The sequence below is a fragment of the Molothrus aeneus genome, chromosome Z (assembly GCF_037042795.1).
Source record: "Molothrus aeneus isolate 106 chromosome Z, BPBGC_Maene_1.0, whole genome shotgun sequence".
Lineage (NCBI taxonomy): Eukaryota > Metazoa > Chordata > Aves > Passeriformes > Icteridae > Molothrus > Molothrus aeneus.
Genome location: NC_089680.1, coordinates 34,359,145 through 34,378,924, shown reverse-complemented (window position 1 = coordinate 34,378,924; position 19,780 = coordinate 34,359,145). Strand labels below are relative to the sequence as shown.

The following is a 19,780-nucleotide window of genomic DNA, read 5'->3' as shown; positions in this document are numbered from 1 at the left end:
GGCGCGCGGGCAGGTGGCGGGGCCGCGGTGGCCGGGCCGGGAGCCGTGTCCGGTGCGGGGGGGGGGGGGGGTGCGGGGGTGGGTGGGGGAGGATCCGCGGTGTGGGGGAGGGCGGGGGGGGCGGCAGCAGGGGCCGCCCGGTCCGGCTGGAAGCTGGGTCAGCCCGGAGCCGCTCCACGGCTGGCAGGAGGTTCTCGCTCCTCGCTCGAGGAGCCAGGCCTGAGCCCCGGGCCGAGGTGGAGCTGCCGCGGGAGTGCGGGGCGCGCTCCGAGGGGCCAGGCAGACAGTGGGGCAGGAAACCTGACTGCCTGTGGAGCTTATTGCCTCAGCTCCTGGTGCCATTCCCGCAGCCTGCCCTCCCTGCCGCGGGCTCCCTTATGCCCAGCTTCAAGGTGGGCAGGGTGGGCGCGGCGAGGTCTCCTCTTGGTACTCTTTGCAGAGAGTCAGAATCACTGCATGAGAAATCAGACAGAACACAATGGATTGAGGGATGCGGCTGTAGCAGCGGGGCTCTGCAGCAGGGTGTACGTGAAGCAAGACCGGCTCACAGTGTGCTCATAGTAGCTTTATAAAAAGGTGTGTCGCTACTACACATTGTAGGACAGGTGAATCAGGTACCAATGTACCGTCAAAAGGCTTTAAAATAGGAGATTACTTATTTTCTTTATAATGAACACTAGCTCTAAACCCCAGAAAACCGGTGTGAAAGAAGGCTTGTAGTCAATTCTAGGCAGACTAGACAAATTAACATAATTGCTTTTATTTTGGCCTCTCGGTTTTTCTAAAGGACTGCATTTGATAGGAAGCACTGAAATAGTTGGAGGGTACGTTGTGGTAAAGAGAATGGAGCTGAATTTCAGCATGAAATGGAAAAGATGGTTGCCTCACATGGTCTTTTGAGAAATGATAGTCATGTGCTTACTGCACAAAGTGTACAGTTTTTGTCCTATTTCACAGCCTTTGTTAATTTCAAATTAGGATTGAGGGGTGTTAGATAGAAAATAGGTTTCAGAATATTTTCTTTTCTTCCCTGCTCCTGCTGTTGTTGAAAATCAAGTGATTTATTTTCTGGTGCTAAATAAAGTGCACATCTATTTTCTTTTCCTAATTTACATTTACATTCCTTTTTTTTTACCGTCATTTTCACTCTTTTCCTTGACTGTCTTTGTCTAACAGATTTTTCCATCAAAAAGAACACAAGAAGGGTTTTTTAATTTTTTTATACAAAAGGTTTATCTTTGGTTGCAGTTTACAGCTGGACAATGAAGATACCTCCTTCTTAAGTAAAAATCAGTAAAATGGGGAATGGTTGCTGCACTTCATTAATTGTGATTTTTTTTTCTCAAGTCTTCATTTCAGTGTGCCCAAATAATTGTTTCATGAAAGACAGTATTCTTGAGTGTGTCATAGTGACCTCTCAACTTTCAAAAGTTAAGGAGCTTGTCACAGAAATCTTGAATAGGTTCTGTCCTAACTTCTATTTTTCCTGAGGGCATCTTGACACAACATAAAAATGACCATTCTTAGCAAGTGTCAAGTACTATGCCTTATATTAAATAAAATGATGTTAGGGTTTGATTCTTTTGGTTAAAATAGGCAGCTTTGCAGAAGGAGGCTTTTTCCAATTAATTTTTTTCCCATTCAGATTCAAAAGATTTAAAGATGTACATTTAATGTGATAAAATACATGGGGAAAAAAACTGGCTAGATAATTAAGCATTGAAGTCTGATTAATTTATGAGGATACTCCTATATATGAAAAAAATAAAAGAAAACACACTGATTTAAGTAATTTTATTGTTCTAAAAAATTCTTGAGTTCATGAATTCTGGGGTGTTTCTTTGAAAATCTTCAAAATTGGGTTTTGAGTATGAAAATCCATGTACATGAGTGAGACAGGTACCAACATACTGCACTATATACACAATATAATGAAAGAAAGTGGAAAGAAACTGTGAACACTGTCCTTTCTCTTGCTGAGGAAGAAAACCAGCAAGAAACTGAGGTTGGGAAAAGGCAGAAGGAGGAATGACACTGGAGGACAAAGAAATGGGAAGAACTTCTATAGTAATTTTCCTATTTCATACTTACAACAATAATATATCTGTTTCTTTCATTGAAGTATCAGGTCCAACACCTCAGAAATGGCAAAGGCCAGACAAGACATTTGGGACATTTTTTGCCTTTCCCTGTGATCTGTGGACTGCACAAACTCTCCTGTGTATTGCAGCAGCAATTTTTCCTGTGGTCAAAAGCAACAGCTACCACCTTTCTAACCACAGCAGGCTTCTGAAGAGCAGTTTGTCTATTAGATGGAATTTGCAGAACAAAATTATTTCCTGGACTGGGTGAGACAAAACTGTTGAGCTGGCAAGCATTTGTGAACTTTATTTGACCCATGGAGCACCAGTTAGACCATGCTAAACAATGTTGTTAATGTATTTTGAGGACATACCTGTTCTGTCATTCTCACTATAAAGCAAGAAAAGCCTGGCTTGGAAAGATTTCTTTAGAATAGTTTGGGTTACTTGGAAAGTCTAACCACTGTTCAGCAGGAGTCATGATAAGGTACCTTAGAAAACATGTAAAATAATATGTACATCTAGTATTATCTTTTCAGAACAGTCTAGGAATTAGGGACTTCTAGCAAAAAACTGTTTTTTTCATATGATCTTGTATAAAAATCTATCCAGGAATACCTTTTTATATTGAAACTGCCTCCTAAAACTCTTGCTGGTTATGTTGAAAGTTACAGGTTAAAAATTGATCCTTGTTCATTCTATCCATCCTCTTTATGATCATTTAGATCTTTGGAATATTTCTTCAGTTGTGCTTTATTCTGTGATTTTTTTTTCCCACTCCAAAGAATCCCAGTCTAGTTAGTATTTGTACTTTGAGTGGAGTCCATTGCTCAATGCAGCTGATTGTTTCTAAGCCTTCATTATTTCTAAGTCATCATGACTTGGTAGAACAGAAAAAGGTTTTAGCAAGTGGGAGAACAGAAGATGAGAGAGTTTAACTGTTCAGATGATCAGAAATGCATGTATTATGCATGTAGCATGAATTTCTGCACTTTGTTCTATTCCATCTCTACTAAATCCTATCATTTCTTTCTTTGCAGCTGCTTCTTTGTTGTTGTTTCTGTTGAACTGTTTTGTCTCCAGAATGATTAGATGTCTCACAACTCCTCCTGTGTATGTAAAGTCAGAAGTGTATGACATTTATTAAGATTAAAATTCACTTTGTGTTAGTGGTTTTAAACTTTTCTGTGTTGTGACATTCTTTTTCATCTCTTTGTGGCTGCCTTTAGTACACTGTATTGTCATGGGTAAATAATCATTAGTAAATTTTGTGACTTTATTAATCCCAGCTTTTTGTAGATTATGTATAAAGACATGAAAGAATACAGAGCCCTGCATGGAACCTTCCAGGCTTCGACAGGTCACACAGTTCCATTCAGAAAAATAAGCAGCCATTTTTACCAGCCTAATTTTTATAACAATTTACCTGCAAGAGGACCTACCTTCTCATCCCACAACAACATAGTTTCTTTAGGACCTTTTGGTCAATGATCTGTAGAAATAAAATAGATGATATTAACTGAACTATAGATTTTTGAGTCTGAATTTTTCTCTGAAGAGGAGACTCTTTTTTGGTAAATGTCTGTGTTTAGAGAAGGTGAGGTGAGTATGGTGGTGGTTTTACTTGTTTCTGAGCAAAATATTACTGGGCACTTGTGTTTTTCGTACCATCTCTAACAGACACTTTTTATTTCTTCGGTGGAAAGTTAAATAAGCAAAGTTCTTTGCCATATTAATTGTGGTGAAACAATATTTCACATGACCTGTAACCAGCCTGTGAAGCACAGTGTTACTAAATCACTTTTCACTCAAAAGCCAGAGAAGAAAGCAGGCTCCATTTTCTTCCTAATTTGTGGTGTTGAGCAAGCTGTTTGGGATTTTGGAAGCACTGAAGTGAACATGGCATGTTCATAATGCACTGTCTGCCCAAAGAGATAGGAAGACTGATTTAAGGTGGTAAGCAAGTAAGGCACAGTAGGTCATTATCTGCTGTGAAGACACAGTTTTTTGACTTACTAGAGATGGCAAGGGAACATTTCTCATTGCTTTGACTGTATGAGACAAGATTAGTGAGAAGCCAAAGCATATTTCCATGGAAGGGGCTGTACTGATTAGCACTGGCTATCAATCAGAGAAAGCGTTTACAAACTCCCAGTATTTTTCTCTGTCCTGCAGCACCAGCTCTTTTACAGATAGAGTCAACAAGCTGTTTCTCATGCATTAACTAGTTGCATTCAACTACTGAGCTATCCTGGGAGTGTGTTGTTTGCACTAAACAGCCTGCACTTGCTGTTTATGGCTTTCATGATGGAAATACACGTTTATGCAGAAGCATCTGAGAGAGCTGTAGGACCTTAAAAGCAATTTTTTTCCCACTGTGTTTCCACAGTTGACCTGACAGTAGAACCAAACAATAAGACAACCTCAGTTAATGCCTTGTGCCTCAGACTCAGTATAGTACAATTACTGTGTGCAAGTGTTGGTAAGAATATTCTTTCCTGAGATCCTGCAAGCGAGTTACTTTGGTGGAGGTTTGCTGTGACACGCAATGGATACAGTTCACAGAATGCTGTGGAACCTAAATTAGTAGTACTAGTAATTTGTGGTTTGGTTTTTAGGGTATGTTGGGGTTTTTTTATTTGGTTCATTGGTTGTTGGGTTTTGTTCTGGTTTTTTCCCTAAAACCATGGATACCATAATTTTAGAGATCAGGCACTGCAGAAACCATACCCTAGCATTTCTGTGTGTTCTACTGCAGACTACTGTGTGGAAATCACCTCCATATATGAAAGCAAATCAGACCAGTTTCCAAATTCCTTTTGTTTAAAGACTGTTGGAGGAAACGGGGAGAAGAAATAAGTAAGTTGTGTCATGTTTGAGTACACTGGTTTAGTTCCTACTTAAGGTCTGGGCTTTTTGTTAGCTGCCATAGAGCACCTTTTCAGTTAGTTTTCTGATGTTAATTCTGTTGGAAAACCAGTAAACATTTGTCAGATAGTAAAGTCATGAGCACTGAGGGTAATGAATGTATTAATAAAGGTTTTTAAAGGTTTGTATGACTTGTAGGTTTTTTTGACTTGCTCATTTAGACTGGAAGGGCTAAAAGTACAGTTAATGTTGACTGTACAGTGAACTCAGGCGCAGAGAATTTCTTTTTTCTGAAAGGTGTGGCAAAATTAAGGTTTAGTGTCAAAAGCTGCTAGGTTTTCTGTTTCTTCAAATGCAGCTTTAAAAATCAGTTTCTAATGGCCATTATGGGACTTAAAATTAGGAAGTACTAAACATGCTATCGTTTTGCTACAGTAAGATCTGTCTGTGCCAAACACAGTTATGACACAGAGCCAAATACTTTTCCAAGGAAAATGGCCCAGGAATTCAAGGCATGTATTCACTGTTGCATATACTGTTAAGAGCCAGACAGATGAGAGGACTGAGAAGTGAAATGGAAAAAGGACTTCATATGTGTTTGTCTGGCAGGAAGAAGTGATATATTGAAGGGTTTTAGTTTCATTCCTTTGGCTTAGCTGAAATAATGTTGCCCTGTGATTAACTTTGAGCCATGTAACTCTGCTGGTTCTGTCTTGGATTTTTTTTTTCCCCGTTGTTGTTTTACCCTGTACCACCCAGTTATCTTATTTTGGTTGATTTTGTCATTGCTTTTCTATAAGGTACACAGTCAACACAGTCAGTTCTTGTCTAAAGTTGTGCATCAAAACTTAAAGTAATATGAAAGTATATTTTAAATTCAAGCAAAAACTAAGGATCTCTAAATAATATTAATATTTTAGCCTGTTAAATTTTCATAAAGCTCATCCTGTGAAACAGACCAATGGTACTGTACATTTTATTAGATGCTGTTGAATTGACATTTGGTTTTGAAATCCTTTTTAATTTCATTTAATTTTTTTTTAAATTCCATTTCATGTGAGGCTTGACTGTTAAAAAGTTTACTTAAACCATGCCTGTCTGCTGTCATTTCTATATATTTGGTACCATTTGACTCTGACTTCCAGAGAAATACTGATGTATGGCATGGTACTCAAGTAGCAAATAGCTTGTCCTGAGGCAAACTGTCAGGTTTTTTTATTGCCTATTATTAGTAGGGCGTGTCTAGTTTTTTGGTTTTCATTTTGGTGAGGCCGCTAGGTGGAGTCAGAACCTTGAGCCCCTGTGGGTATTGATTTGCAGGTATCTAGTGGGTACAGTCTTCAGATACACAGTGCTGCTTTCCAGCATGCAGCACTGCTTCTCCTGCAGCCTGGAAGACCAGGAAGTGTTGTTTAGCTAAGATATGCTGTTTCAAAGAATAGAAAGACCAAAATGTTTCTCTCGAATTTGAACTCCATCATTTTTCATACTGTATGTTGCTGATTGAAATAGTTGTTTATGGCATTAGTTGTGATTTGCAAATCCGATCTTACTCATATCCATAGGAATGTCCTCTGAAGGTCCAGCAAGAAAGACTTAATTGTATTTATTTGTATTAGAATATTTAAGAACTTGATGACTAAATAATCTGAATTTGCTCTCTCTCTCACACACACACACACAGTCCTCTGTCTTTCTCTCTTTTTGAAATCTTGGCTCTCACTTCACTTTCTGATGCTGTTATTCTCTTTTGTCAGGAGACAATACAGTTTTCCATTCTGCATGAATCCAATGTACCCTGATTTTTGTGTGGCTACATGGAACTGTCAAATGTATTTGCGAGTACAATAAATTGGTCTGTATATATTTTTCCCAAAAATACGTTAGTTCATTTACTTCACTCTGTAAAATTATACTTGTCATTGTAACTAATACTGTTCAAGTGAAGATTAATTTGAAAACTGAAAGTGCCATTAAAAAGTCTTTGATGGAATTAAAACTATCATTTTGTAATCAGACTTAAATGGGATAGCAGGCTTAAATTTTGACTATATTATATAATGATTCTCAGTAGTAGGAGCATCTTAGCTTTTGTCTGTATTTTCTAAAGCTGGTGCTGTGTCTCCCTGCTGCTTCTTCACAGATTGTGGCTTTCTTGTTTTATTTTAACAGTGTTAATGGAACATGCTAACAAAAGGCTGCTTGACACACATTTCAGTCATGGAAAATTTTTCTAAGCAAAACCAGACTTACATAAATGTTTAAGATATTGCACAAGTTAAAAATAAGTCTGTAAATTCAATTGCATTGTTTGTCTTTGCAGCAGTGATGGTGGCCACTGTATTGCTGTAATGGAGTATTATAAAGGTTCTTCTCCTTTGTAAAATCAAATCAAATTTCTATTGTCCAGAAGCAGCAAGTAATCAAATTGTAGATTTTTTGGTGGAAGAAATAACCTGGCATTCTGCAATTATTGCAGCCTGCGATTTAGAAGCTTTGCTTTCTTCTTTAAAAACCTTTTTTAGAAGTAGCTACTAAGTTTTTAAGTGTTATTCAACTTATTCTGCTTTTGGTAGAAAATACCATTCTTAGTGCTGAGATTGGCAGATTAGCTGGTTTCACAAATTATGTTTTCACCATAATTTGTGAAAACAGCTGTGTCTGTAATAATCTTTGTTATAACTGAAAGTCCAAATGAAGCCTTTGTTCTGCTGTTCTCCTAAATGGATGAAGCACTGCACAAATGCATAAAATATTTCAGTCGGCCCTGTATGTCATTCCATTGGCATTATTAGATGCCATGGGGATCACCCCAGAAAAAAGCCAGTGCAAGTTGTCAATAGAGGCCAGTTAGATATTTACTACAAAAATGCAATATAAATAAAGTTGTGTTAATTTTGAAGGACCTGGAATGCAGGAACTGGAAGGGCATTTGGGGTGATCAAATGTAGTCCCATGCTACCTTAGGTAACCAAGTAACCTAATACATTTTATAAGCCAGTCAAGCACCATGTTATAAATAGACTTGCTGGGACTTACTGGACATCTCTTTCAGAGTCTCACTGCTCTGATGCTTATATATGTCTGTTGCAATTCCAGCTTTCATGTATTCCTGACCAATTTAGTCTAATTTGTTCTTATGCCTGTATTGCCTCTTTGCATCAATAGCTCTTTTTACTTTAGGACATTAAAGTGGTATGCTTAATGACAGCAATCATCTTGAGACTCTCTTTGCTAGACTATATTCATGATTTTGTAAGTGTTTCTGGCAGTAGTGAAAATTTAGGTTGCTGCTGACACTTTTTACTTTACTGACATTTTGTTTAGGCCAACACAGCTGTTTTGAAGTCACTCATCAAAAGGGCAATTACCTGGCAAAAAGCTGTCACCCCTGGATGTTTTTGGTCCACTTTATTTTTCACTTATATGCTGTCCTGAATATTTTCTGACTGTAGCCAACAGTTGTGCTGACGCCATTGATGGAGTGAAGTACAGAGGCAGAAATGAGCAACAGAGGAAGGAACACTGACAGAAATGTCTTAAGGCAGTGCTGTTGCTGGATGTGAGCCTTAACCCAGGCTTGTTCTCTAGTGTTCTGCTCTACACCAGAGAAAACTGAGTGTGATAGCTGAAACAGCTTGAACCAAACAGTTCAGGCATTAGCAACAGCCTATGCAAGGCAACATCTTTCCATCTAATTTAAACTGAATCAACTTTTGATTGCTCAGTGCAAGCAGTAGTTGGGCGTTCTGTAATGTTGGTGCTGTTTACCAAAAGCTAGTCTAAAATAATATTTGTACCTGCTTGGTTCAGTGTTTGAAGAAAACTCTTCGCTGTTGCATCTGGTTCTTAGAATTATTAATAGAACTTATATTCCAGTTATATATCTGGGAAGTTAAAGGTTCCCTCAGTGATACAATTTCATTTTTTGATCTACATAAATGCCTGCATCTTCCTATCAACAGAACAAACAAGGTTTCAGCATTTCAAAACTGGGCAGTCCTGTGTTTTCCTGTTTCTAACAGGTAGTGAACAACTTGCTGGTATTTATGCCAATAATTTTTACAGCTCTCAAATTTATAGGTATATGTCTTAATTAAGCTAACCAATATACTAAGAAAATCGGGTGGCATCTTTTTTCAGTATTTAAAAATAGTGTTCTCTGGTAATCTGAGACCCTACATTCCAGTTCATGAACTTCAGTTCAGTCCAACTTTAATTATTAATAAATCTTATTGCACACACTGAAATTGATGTAATATGTTAGTGCTGTGACTGTTTTAGTGTTTGCAGATATGCAGTTGGTCAGAGGCAGGGCTGTATTGTCTAAATTTCTAGGTGAAGATACTGAATGACTGAAAGCAATAGGTTCTCTTTAAAAATAATATCTGCTTAGTATCCTTCACTTTAGCATACTTTTTGTTACTCAGGCTGTTGTTTTCCTTTGACTCCACTTTACTTTTATTTTGACTTCAGTGTGAAACACTGTGTAGTCTTCCTCGTGTTCTTGGGTGTGGGTGGTGTGGGGTAGAGTTCAGAGCCATGAGCCTATTTCTGAGGAGCTTCCCTTTACCTCCCAAGAGGTTTTACCAGACCTTTGTAGCAATGTGTATACAGGGCAGTCCACTGAGAATCTGTTTGTGACTTAATGAAGTACTGTTCTTTAATGGATTTGTAGATTCAGGGTAGATTTCAGTAGATTTTGGGGATGGGAAACGAACGCATTCTGAGAATCTTATTACTTAAGCTTTTGCTTTCATGACAGCAGCTTAATTTATCCTAAACTTTTATCTGAAAGTCAAAGTTTCAGTAGTCCACTAAAGCCCTAGTGCCAAAACTCAATTGGTATCAGAGAAGAAGAACAGAGGTGGAACAAACGTTCTTTATTCACACTTCATTTTCAAAGTGAAATTGTCAATAATCTGGACACAGATCTTCCTGTATGCCACTAAAGGGAAAAATAAACAACTTATCTACATTGGAATGGAAAGATCTGAAGAATCTGTAGTAATAAGGAAAATAAAGTTTCAACATAAAGCATAGGTAGAAATGTTGTCTTTTGTTTTTGTCTTGCATCAAATAATTTTGGTTAGGCTATTTCTGGAGAAATTCTGTTATAGAATTGTAAGACTTTTGACAAAAAGTTTTGCCTTCCTTCAAACAGAAGACCTGCATGCAGCCTTCTCAGTTTGTTGGCATTTCATTCTTCTGCTTTGTTATGCCTTCAGGCTAAAATTGGCTGTCTTTTATGCATGTTCCCTGCATTGTATGTCAAAAACTCTCTGTGCACTTTTGCACAGATTTTACAATAAAATCAATACAGGTACAAAGGGTAGTGTTAAGAGAAAAGGTTACTTAATGTAAAACAGTGTGAAGAAAACATCCCTTTATTAGCAAGATCTCTGTGTATTTCTTTAGTTATTGTTGAAAATTTTAAGTTGTCATTATTACCATAACAACCTGTGATTTTTTTTTTAATTATGTAGCTGAAATAGGAAGACAGATAGTAAGTCTCTGACAGTCATGGATCCTCCTGGTAGTATGATAGTAAAAAATGTAGCAAGTTTGACTACTTGAATGCAAGCTTGATTTTAAAGAAGCTGAAATACAGTTGATTAGAACTATAGTTGATAGATTATTAATACATAAATCATAGTAAAGGAATGTACCTCTTCTGGTAAAAGAGTGAAACTGCCTATTTAAAATCCAACACAATTGAAGGAATAAATTTGCAGATGAGTAGCAACTAGGTTTCCTCCCATGCTGATTATGTCGAGAAATCCTGCATAAATATAAAATTATTTGCTATTATGAATACAATCAAGTGATGTTTTTATGTCTTATTTTGTGCAACTTTGCAGTTATTGTTCTTTGTCATCTACAAATCACTATGTGGGTTTTATTCTTTACTTCAAAAATGTTGGTACTATCTATTTCTGTAGAGTTCCAGTAACTGCAGTGCTGTTTTCCTTAGAAGATTGAGTCATAATTTAATCTGTATGGTTTTGTCAATACCAAATTTTTTGTCCCTGTTTGCACTTAGTCATACTCTAAATAAAAAAGATAGAAGACAGATTTATTTTAAAATTGGACTTAATTGATAAAGATAACAGCTCTAAAAAGGACTTTGTTCCTCCTTCTAAAAATATTCTGATGCTGGTTTTTTAATGTTTACTGTAAAGTGTCTCTTGAACTGGAATCTTGCTATGTAAAGATAATTTTTATACTTTCAGGTCCATTGGGCCACGGCTTGTGTTGAGAATGACATTAGGAGCAGAAATTACTAGCCAGCTCAAGGCTTCTTCATACATAGCAGCAGGACGAAACCTTTTGAGATGGGACCTGTCACCAGAGGAAATTAGAACAAGAACAGAAGAGCTTATCAGGAAGACAAAACATGTATATGACAGCATTGGGATGCTTGAAATTGAAGAAGTAACACATGAAAATACCATACGGGCTTTGGCAGATATAGAAGTGGAATATGCAGGTTAGCATGTGTTTTCTATATTTCTTTGCATAAGGCATTCCATCTGCACATAAGGAAGCACTGAGAAAAAATAGTTGTTGCTTCCAATTTTGATCCCTGCTGTTCTTGTGTGGAATGTGTAGAGGCCTCTCAAGAGTCCATAATCTTTCAGGACCTCCCAGAGGCCTGCATTAGTCACCTGTTTTGGTTTTACAAGTAAAGCGCCACACAGTTACATTTCCAGCCCTGTGCAGCTGCCAGGGGACACTGCAGCAGTGAGGGCTGCAGTGTCTGTGGTATGTGTCGTGCATTACACGTGGTAAGCAGTGCTTTTTTCAGACACTGCAGATCCGACACAAGCAAGTTGAATGGAGTAATGGAAACGTTGATAAACTGCTAGGGGAGAAAATGTGATGATGAGGAAATTTTGAATGTGCTATTGAAAGAAGACTTCTTTACTTGGCTCACATTTAAATTGTGGCCTCTGAGGTCTTGAAGAATCCAGGGAGATATTGGTCATACAGTCACATCTAGATTAGTCTGAATGAATTATCAAGCCATACCAATATGTGGGTGGGTTTTAATGGTCAAACACAGGTCATTCCATTAATTTGGTAATAATTGTCAAAGGAGATAAGTAGAATACAAACTGCATATTGCATATCTTCATTGAGAAAGACCTTTCAGGTGGTGGCTGCATTATTTATAAAACAGTGCGTGTAATAGATGTCAAATTCTTTTAATACTCTAAAAAAATGTACATTAGCCACACAGGTGCTAGAAACAGCCACCTTGGCTGGGAGCAAAATCTTTGACTAGCAAAAAAGCACAGTTGGCGTCTCAAATGATTATACTGTAATATTAGTCTGGATTTCACATTAATTTAAATTGCGCATACAGTGAATTGGCTGGAATTTATTCTGGCATACTCAGAAAGACAGTAATTTTCAAAAAAAAGCCTGCTGCCAGCTTCAGTGTTAGTTATACCAAAATACCAATTTGGTATAATTATTGTAAATCTTTTCACCACAGAGATTTACAGAAGGAAAATCTGTGTTTGACTCAGAAAACATTGGTCATCAGCTTTTCAGCACAGCCACCAAGACTTGATGGAAGTTGCACGTTTTTCACTACGTACTATTGCAATAGTGGGTCACATTTAAGCTTTTAATGCTAATCTTCAAAGCTGTATATGAAATTATCATGACCTGCTGTGAAACAGCCCATGGCATCTGAGAGGGATGTGTTACCACAGCAAGACTTCCAAAAGAAACTTGGAATTTAAGATCCGTGTGTTCTTTTCACATAAAGACCTACCTCAGTAACTACAGCTCATTATCCAAAAAGACAGAGATGACAATAGACTTTAAATTATACTTGGAAGCTGCCAAAACTCAGTTTATAGTTTTGAAACATCTTTGCATAAGGGCAGGAGGCAAAGGGGCAAGTTTCCTGTGAACTTCAAGAAGAATCACATGCCCATGATTGCATTTCTGACTCTGTCTCGGAGATTGATAAAATGACTGCATATCACATAAAATTACAAAGCTTTAAATCAACCTAATATGTTGTTACTCTAAAATCTACTTTTTGAAAGGTAGATGGTAGAGACATTGTAATTTGATTTTTAATTAAGAGATTCATTTGTATTTTAGGATTTCTATTCAATGTCATTGTAAGATGTAATATTCCCTTAATAGCAAGGATTTACTTAATCTCAAAAGTATATTCTAAAAAAGTAGTATTACTCAGCTTCCAATCTCTAGAAGTTCAGAATGCACAGACAGCATCTTCCCTGTTTGCCATGTTATTTCTTCTTAAACACAGAAGAGTGCAGTACATGGGGATTTGACACTGTGCTCATAACAATGTAAAAATAACTTCAGGACAGATGGGCATATTTGAAACATCCAGAGCTTCTGACTTTAAATGCTAACATGGAAGCATCTGTGTCAGCTATGAAACGTCAGTCTACACTTACATGACTGTTGGAAGTTGAAGCCTTTCTAATGTTTTTATATACCATTCAGCTGATTTTGTAGAAGATGATGAGATAATTAGACTTGGGGTTTATAAATCTTCTGTAAAATATTTATGTGTTATAATGGGGTGTGGTTTTGTCCTTCCTTTATATTACATGTAATCACTTTATTTGCTATATGTGTCAGATTGCTTTGGATACTTTTATCTTATGTCTTTTATAAATGACAGAAGAGGGAAAGCTCCTTATCCTGAAAGCATGTCTATCCTTCTGTGTTCATTGCCTCTTATTTAAACAGTGGAAAGAAGCATGTTGGATTTTCCCCAGCACGTCTCCCCTGACAAAGAGATACGCTTAGCAAGTACAGAAGCTGACAAAAAACTGTCAAATTTTGATGTGGAGATGAGCATGAGAGAAGACGTGTTTCAGAAGATTGTTTATTTACAGGTAAATAACAATATGTCTGCATAAGTTGTGACATTTATCTAAATTTATCTAAAATTATTTGGCATACACAATGCTTTTCAAAATAACTTTATGTTTCTTCTGTGTCTGTGCCACTAAAATCTTTCCAGTGGGACACTGCTGTACATCAGAAAACACTGTATCGTGCTGTTCCTACTCTTTGCCTCTCATATCTAGATCTGTGTATCTTTCTCTCTCCATTGCAATGCTTGCTCTCCAATGCAAAGCTTTGACTTTTGTCTAGTCTTCCAAAAAACTTATACAAGGAATCTAAACTAAAAGAGGCAAACCTATTAGGAAAAAATTTTTTTGTTATCTACTGGCTGAGCTTGTTCCAAGAGGGAGGGAAGAAAAGAGGGAGTACAGCACTTACATTATCTTATATTGCTTTTGAATTTGTGTCCAAAATTCTGCTTTATTAAAAAAGTTGAGAATTTTAAATTTAAAAGTTGTTTTAAGTTATGTAGGTTAATGAGAACAGATTATGTAGGTTAATGAGAACAGATTATGTAGGTTATGAGAACAGGTATTGACCTCTGAAATTACCTCTTTTGATCAGCTAGTTATAGACAATTATATTCTATCCTCTTCTTCATCTGTTTCTTCAGCTTCAAAATAAAACTATGTTAAAAGATGCATTTAGTGTTGAACCAGCTTCTGTCCTTTTTGTGTTTCTATTTAGCTTCTCTTTTAATTGATCACCTATAGGTATCTCATATTCTTTGTTTGTACTGCTTATTTTGTAGCTCAAATAAAGAATATTTGGTTATATCAGAAAGAATATTTGATTTTGTTCCAATGTGTCTTGTGATGTTTAGTAATAATTTTCTTATAAGTGTAATGGATAATGCAAGGATGCTATCCTAATGTGATAACAAAAAAATATATATTTTTCTATGTTTTATATATGATTTTTTCCTCTCAACACCACTGATTTTTAATATTCTTGTAACACTCATAAAATACTGGAGCCCTGTTTCTTGGAGTCACCATTTTTGTTTTTTTCAGGCTTGAGCGGGAATTAGAATAGTACTTGCAGAGCCATACTAAATTGCCTTCCGTTACCATTCCCTTCTTTTGCTGTGTTTTCCAGGGAAATTTTCAAGTGTTCTCCTTGAGCTGGATATTCTTGCTACATATTTGTGGAAGTATATAATAACCTATTCTGAGTATGTTCTGTGGTGTGTTGGCAGATGGTGCCTTGTGTTGATTTTTTTCTCTTCTGTATTTTATGTTGATTTTTTCTTCTTCCCCTCTCAGTTGCTAGTAATTGAATGGCTTGATTTGTATGTAATATCTATTGTGATTTTCCCCACCCTCCACTGGAGAATGCACAGATACACTGATGACTAACCTAACATATCTGTGTATCTCTCTATTTTTAATTTACAGTACTGTCTGACAGTAGGTAGTGAAAACTGATTGCTGTTACTCACTACTATTACTCTCTTAATTTTTTTTTCTCATTTGGTGTTTTCTTATTTCACTTTCCCTTGCAGCAGTCTTTGACCTTTATAACAGTTAGAATTTTTGCTTAAGTCTCCGTTTAAGTTTTTTAGAAATTTTTCTTAACTGCAGCATGCAAACATGTTTTAACATTAGTTTGCCAGAGATGCAACTTCTGAGTATATATCCACTTCTAATAACTGTTAAACTAGTAAGAGTTTTGCTCTCAAGCAAACATGAAATTTCCAGTAGTGCCAGACTGGTCAAATACTTGTATTTCCAAATCATAAAGTTATTGTAAATTTTTGCTAAATTTCTAACACCTCCTCCTGTTAGAAACTCTCAGTTAAAAAGTCAGGCTCCAAGAACATGAATAAAGAACTTCCACAAACAGAATTCAGATTTCGGCTGAAATTATTCACCAATTCAAAAAAGCAGTAAACAATTGGATTAAATCAGGCTTTTCATGGCCTCACTGGTGATTTAATAATTCAGGTAGATTAATTTATTTTCATGATCTTTCAGGGGGCCAGATTATATTGGGGTGAGGAGAATGAGGGGCCCTCACACTTCCATGTTATTTATAACACAACATACTAAGAGATGAGCAAATCTGCTTGACCTCAGTGACTTGCAGAATGCTTTAGCTCCCCTTAACGGGGACTAAAGTTTTCTAAGTTAACAACAGTACTCCTTCTAAATTATGCTTAATTTAAGAGCTGTTGGTGGAGGAAAATGATTGAGGTTTTTACATTTAATTCAAGAAACTATTAAAATAATATAGTTACTTTCTTTTCCCCATACATTAGGGGGGGAAATTTCTTCATAAAATTACGCTTTTGAATATGCTCCATATTTTATTCTTTGAAAAACTTGTATTTTGAGATTTGAAACTTGGAATAAAGGTGAATTTGGTAGTGAAACTATAGTTTTAAATTTTGTAACACCTAACGTGCACATGCTGACTAGTAGGGGCATGCTTAAGAATGTTGCCAGTCTGCTCCACCCACATGCCCTCAGGGGAGCCTGATGTAAAGAGCTGCTTCAGGTTTTGTTTGTGAAATTCTAAGTAGGCTTTGTTTCTTACTCTGTCTGAAGGTTTCTTCCTGGAATAAATTAGCAAGGTTCTCCAAAACCACTATGAAATGGTATATAAAATCCTCAACCATGACAATTCTGAAAGTTTTGAGAGTTCCAAAATTTCATGTGTGCAGTACTTTCAAGATGATGGTCCTTGTTCGTCCCTTCCAACTCAGAATTTTCTGTGATACTGTTTTATTTTTGTCACTGAAGCTTGGTTCTGGAGAAGACAAATATGCTCAAATTTTATGCCATCTGATGTCCCAAAGTGACACTTCTAATCTTTTGGGGTTTTTCTTCAATCCTCAGACTTTTAGGGTACAGTGTTATAGTACTGATTTTCTTCAACTATGTAAATGAAAAATATCTCTACAGAAGAAGCTTAAGTACACTATACTGTAAACTGAAAGGGCTTACCATTATGACAGCATGTAAATGTGCTGAGACACTTCGTAAAATAATATTATTTTTAAAGCATTCTATATTAATACAAGAATATTATTGTGTAAGGTAACTGTTTTGTTGGAGTTCTTCACATTAAAATCCAGGATGTTCCCTTTTTTAATATGACCGTGTTCTCAAGAGCAACTCTGTTGAAACCCTTCTAATGCTTGAATATTATAAATTCAATTATTTTATACTGTCATTTCAGCAAACCTGTGATCTTGAAAATGTGAAGCCTGAAACAAAGCGATATCTAGAGAAATCTGTTCAAGTGGGGAGAAGAAACGGACTCCATCTTCCTAAAGAAGTGCGGAAAGTAAATATGGACTATTTTTTTATAAAATAATATTACCAACAGTTGAAGGGATGAGTTTATGGTTAGTTAGGTGTACTAAGCATATATTTGAACTTCATGCTTTTGGATCTGCTGAATTACTGCTCTAATCTTAACTCTTCTTACTTCCAGATACTTACATCCTTTAAACTTCAATCACTTGAAGGTTTTTAAACTAATTTGATAGACATCCATGATACACAGTAGATAGAGGTGGTCTGCATCACTTCATAGCCTTGAGACTAAAAGAAGCCTCGCTGAAAAAGTTGTGTTATATATTACGATTGTAGAAAGTGCCTAAATTAGATTCCTAGGGAAGATAACTCTCAAAAAGGCTACTAGTGAGTCTACACTTCTATTCAAAAGTATGTATAACTGTGGCAATCACTCAGCTACACTAGTTTCAGTTAACCGATGTTGTAAAATGTGTCTAAGATTTTAGACCTGAAAAAAAATCAAAATAGCTTAGAGGAGAAAACAACCCGCTCTGTGAATTTTTCTTCATTAAGGGAGAAGTGACTTAGAAAGCAATTGTCAGACAGTCAGGAAGTAAAATTGTCAGTATCTGAGATGCTGTGGCATCCCACCCTTAATGGCAGGGGAGCACCCAAGATTCATACAGATGCTTGTGGCTGAAAGGAACAACAAAATCAGAGGGTCTGCAAAAGCTTACAAACTTTGATTAGTAAATTATATACTTGGTATGGAAATTGGCACATTAGTCCCTGACCTAGCATAGGAGTGGGTTTTGGATAAAAGGGATAGAGTGAAGGGGAAAAGACAGTGAGATAAATTAGTTGAAGAGGGGAAGAGAGAAAGAAGAAAGGGAGTGAGATTCATGCCTCCAGCATCAATACAGCTGCCTGGGTGTCCAGAGTCCTAGGGGCACTGCCTGGGCCTCGATGGGGGTACTGTTTCATAGACAAGCTTTTCTTGCCCTGGAGAAAAGTTTTGCACTTTCTATGTAAATTAGTTGTCATGCACAATCTGTTCTTTACACTGTGCTGGAAATGGGTTCAGAGGGCTTTGGGTCTTTGGTGGTCTTGTTCCCCCCATAGAATCTGTGCCTGCTTCTCCACCTCATTTCTCTGTGCTGTACTGAACTGTGCTTATCTCCAGGAGGTAGATCAAAGACCTTTGTCCCAGAGGAGTGCTGTCCTACCTCTGTGTGGCCCCTTGTCCAGTCACATCTTGTTCTTTCTCACAGCATATTATTGCCAACAGTCCTTGGCTGCTGTTACCTAAAGTCCTTGGTTGGTGCCACAGCCACCCTGCTATTGGTGTTTCAGACATACACACTAGCTCTTATCTTTTGGGATTCTACAGATGCCAGCATAGTTATCTTCAAATTCTGAGTGATATTTCTGACTATATTATGACCTTTATTTCTGACTGTTGAATAGACTTAACCCTTTGTAGAAAATAATCAATCTTCATCCACATCCTTCTGCTAGTGAGAGTAGTTTGAAGTGTATTTTCATATAACTGATGCCTCAAAAGGTATTTTGAAATTCCTCGGGGAACAATAGTTGAAATACATTTAGTTTTTTATTTGGTGTGCATTCTCTTACTTGTAACTACTATGTTTATTTGAACTTGACAATAACATGTAGAAACTTGCTATGAGATATATTAGAAAATGTTTCAGAAGTAGGACTATCGGGGTTTTACAACAGGTTTTAGAATGGCTTTGTCTTGTGAGAGCAGCTGCTTTTTTCTGTCATACCATACCTGTACAATTCCAAAACAGTGTTTTTGAGTAAGTTGCATGCTTTTTAACTCCCTTCATTCTCATTGATCTCAGTGGATATTTTTACACATAAAATTGTAATTTAGCTGTTCAAATAAAAGAAAATATTTTAATTTTGGCACATGAAACTGTTTAGTGAATCTGTTTAATCTCTTTAGTCCTCTCTAAGCTCAGTTTAAAATGTTGAAGGGATAGCCCTTGGTCACAATATTGCTCAGGACTGAAAGAAACATAAAAAGAAGACTGACAGGGTGTGAAGTATGATGCTACCTGCAATGTATTATTTGCTCAGTCCTGGTATTTATTGTTGGTTAGTAAAGAGTCTATCTGAAAAAAATGAAATGTTATTCATGTGGAAGATAAAAATTGCCAGCTTTGATTTTTGTTTTTCCACTAAGTTCACTTTATACCAAATACAGGAGATAAAGACAATGAAGAAAAAAATGAATGAGCTGTGTATAGACTTCAACAAAAACCTGAATGAGGAAAACACATTTCTTGTATTTTCTAAGGAAGAACTTGGTGAGTAGGGTTTGCTGTTACTGTTTTTTCAACCTTCCAGTTTTACTGGAGTAACTGATTTTTGCCCCATGCATGATGGTTAGATCAAGTGAAATTCTGACTGTTTCTCAGTCTTTTCTGTTTCCTTTTTAGTCCTCCAGAATCAATTCAGAGTTATCTTTTGCAGGTGTTCCTGATGTCTTCATATATTTGTGCTTCCTGAGGTTTTTGCCTTGCATCAAGGTCCTGCTTCCTTTAGCATGACTTTACTCTGTTCCTTTTCTCAATTATCATCAAGCAATCACCTGTGTAATTATTGGAAAAGCTTTTTTAGTCCTGTAATAAATTTTAACTAATTCAG

The 19,780-nt window shown here is 36.8% G+C and overlaps 1 protein-coding gene across 4 annotated transcripts in view; it reads left to right on the top strand.

Moving 5' to 3' along the window:
- The window catches only part of NLN (neurolysin), a 36,312-nt gene that overhangs the window by 128 nt on the left and 16,404 nt on the right, over window positions 1-19,780 (top strand). Inside the window, exons 1-5 of one of the 4 annotated variants that reach the window (XM_066569677.1) lie at window positions 1,808-2,348; window positions 11,183-11,439; window positions 13,698-13,846; window positions 17,043-17,150; window positions 19,338-19,440. In XM_066569677.1, the coding sequence (XP_066425774.1) occupies window positions 2,029-2,348; window positions 11,183-11,439; window positions 13,698-13,846; window positions 17,043-17,150; window positions 19,338-19,440 (937 nt within the window). In that variant the 5' untranslated portion in view covers window positions 1,808-2,028. Of the gene's footprint in view, window positions 1-1,807; window positions 2,349-3,105; window positions 3,195-6,733; window positions 6,805-11,182; window positions 11,440-13,697; window positions 13,847-17,042; window positions 17,151-19,337; window positions 19,441-19,780 lie in introns of those variants that run through there. The other 3 variants (XM_066569680.1, XM_066569678.1, XM_066569679.1) reach the window with 3 other exon arrangements.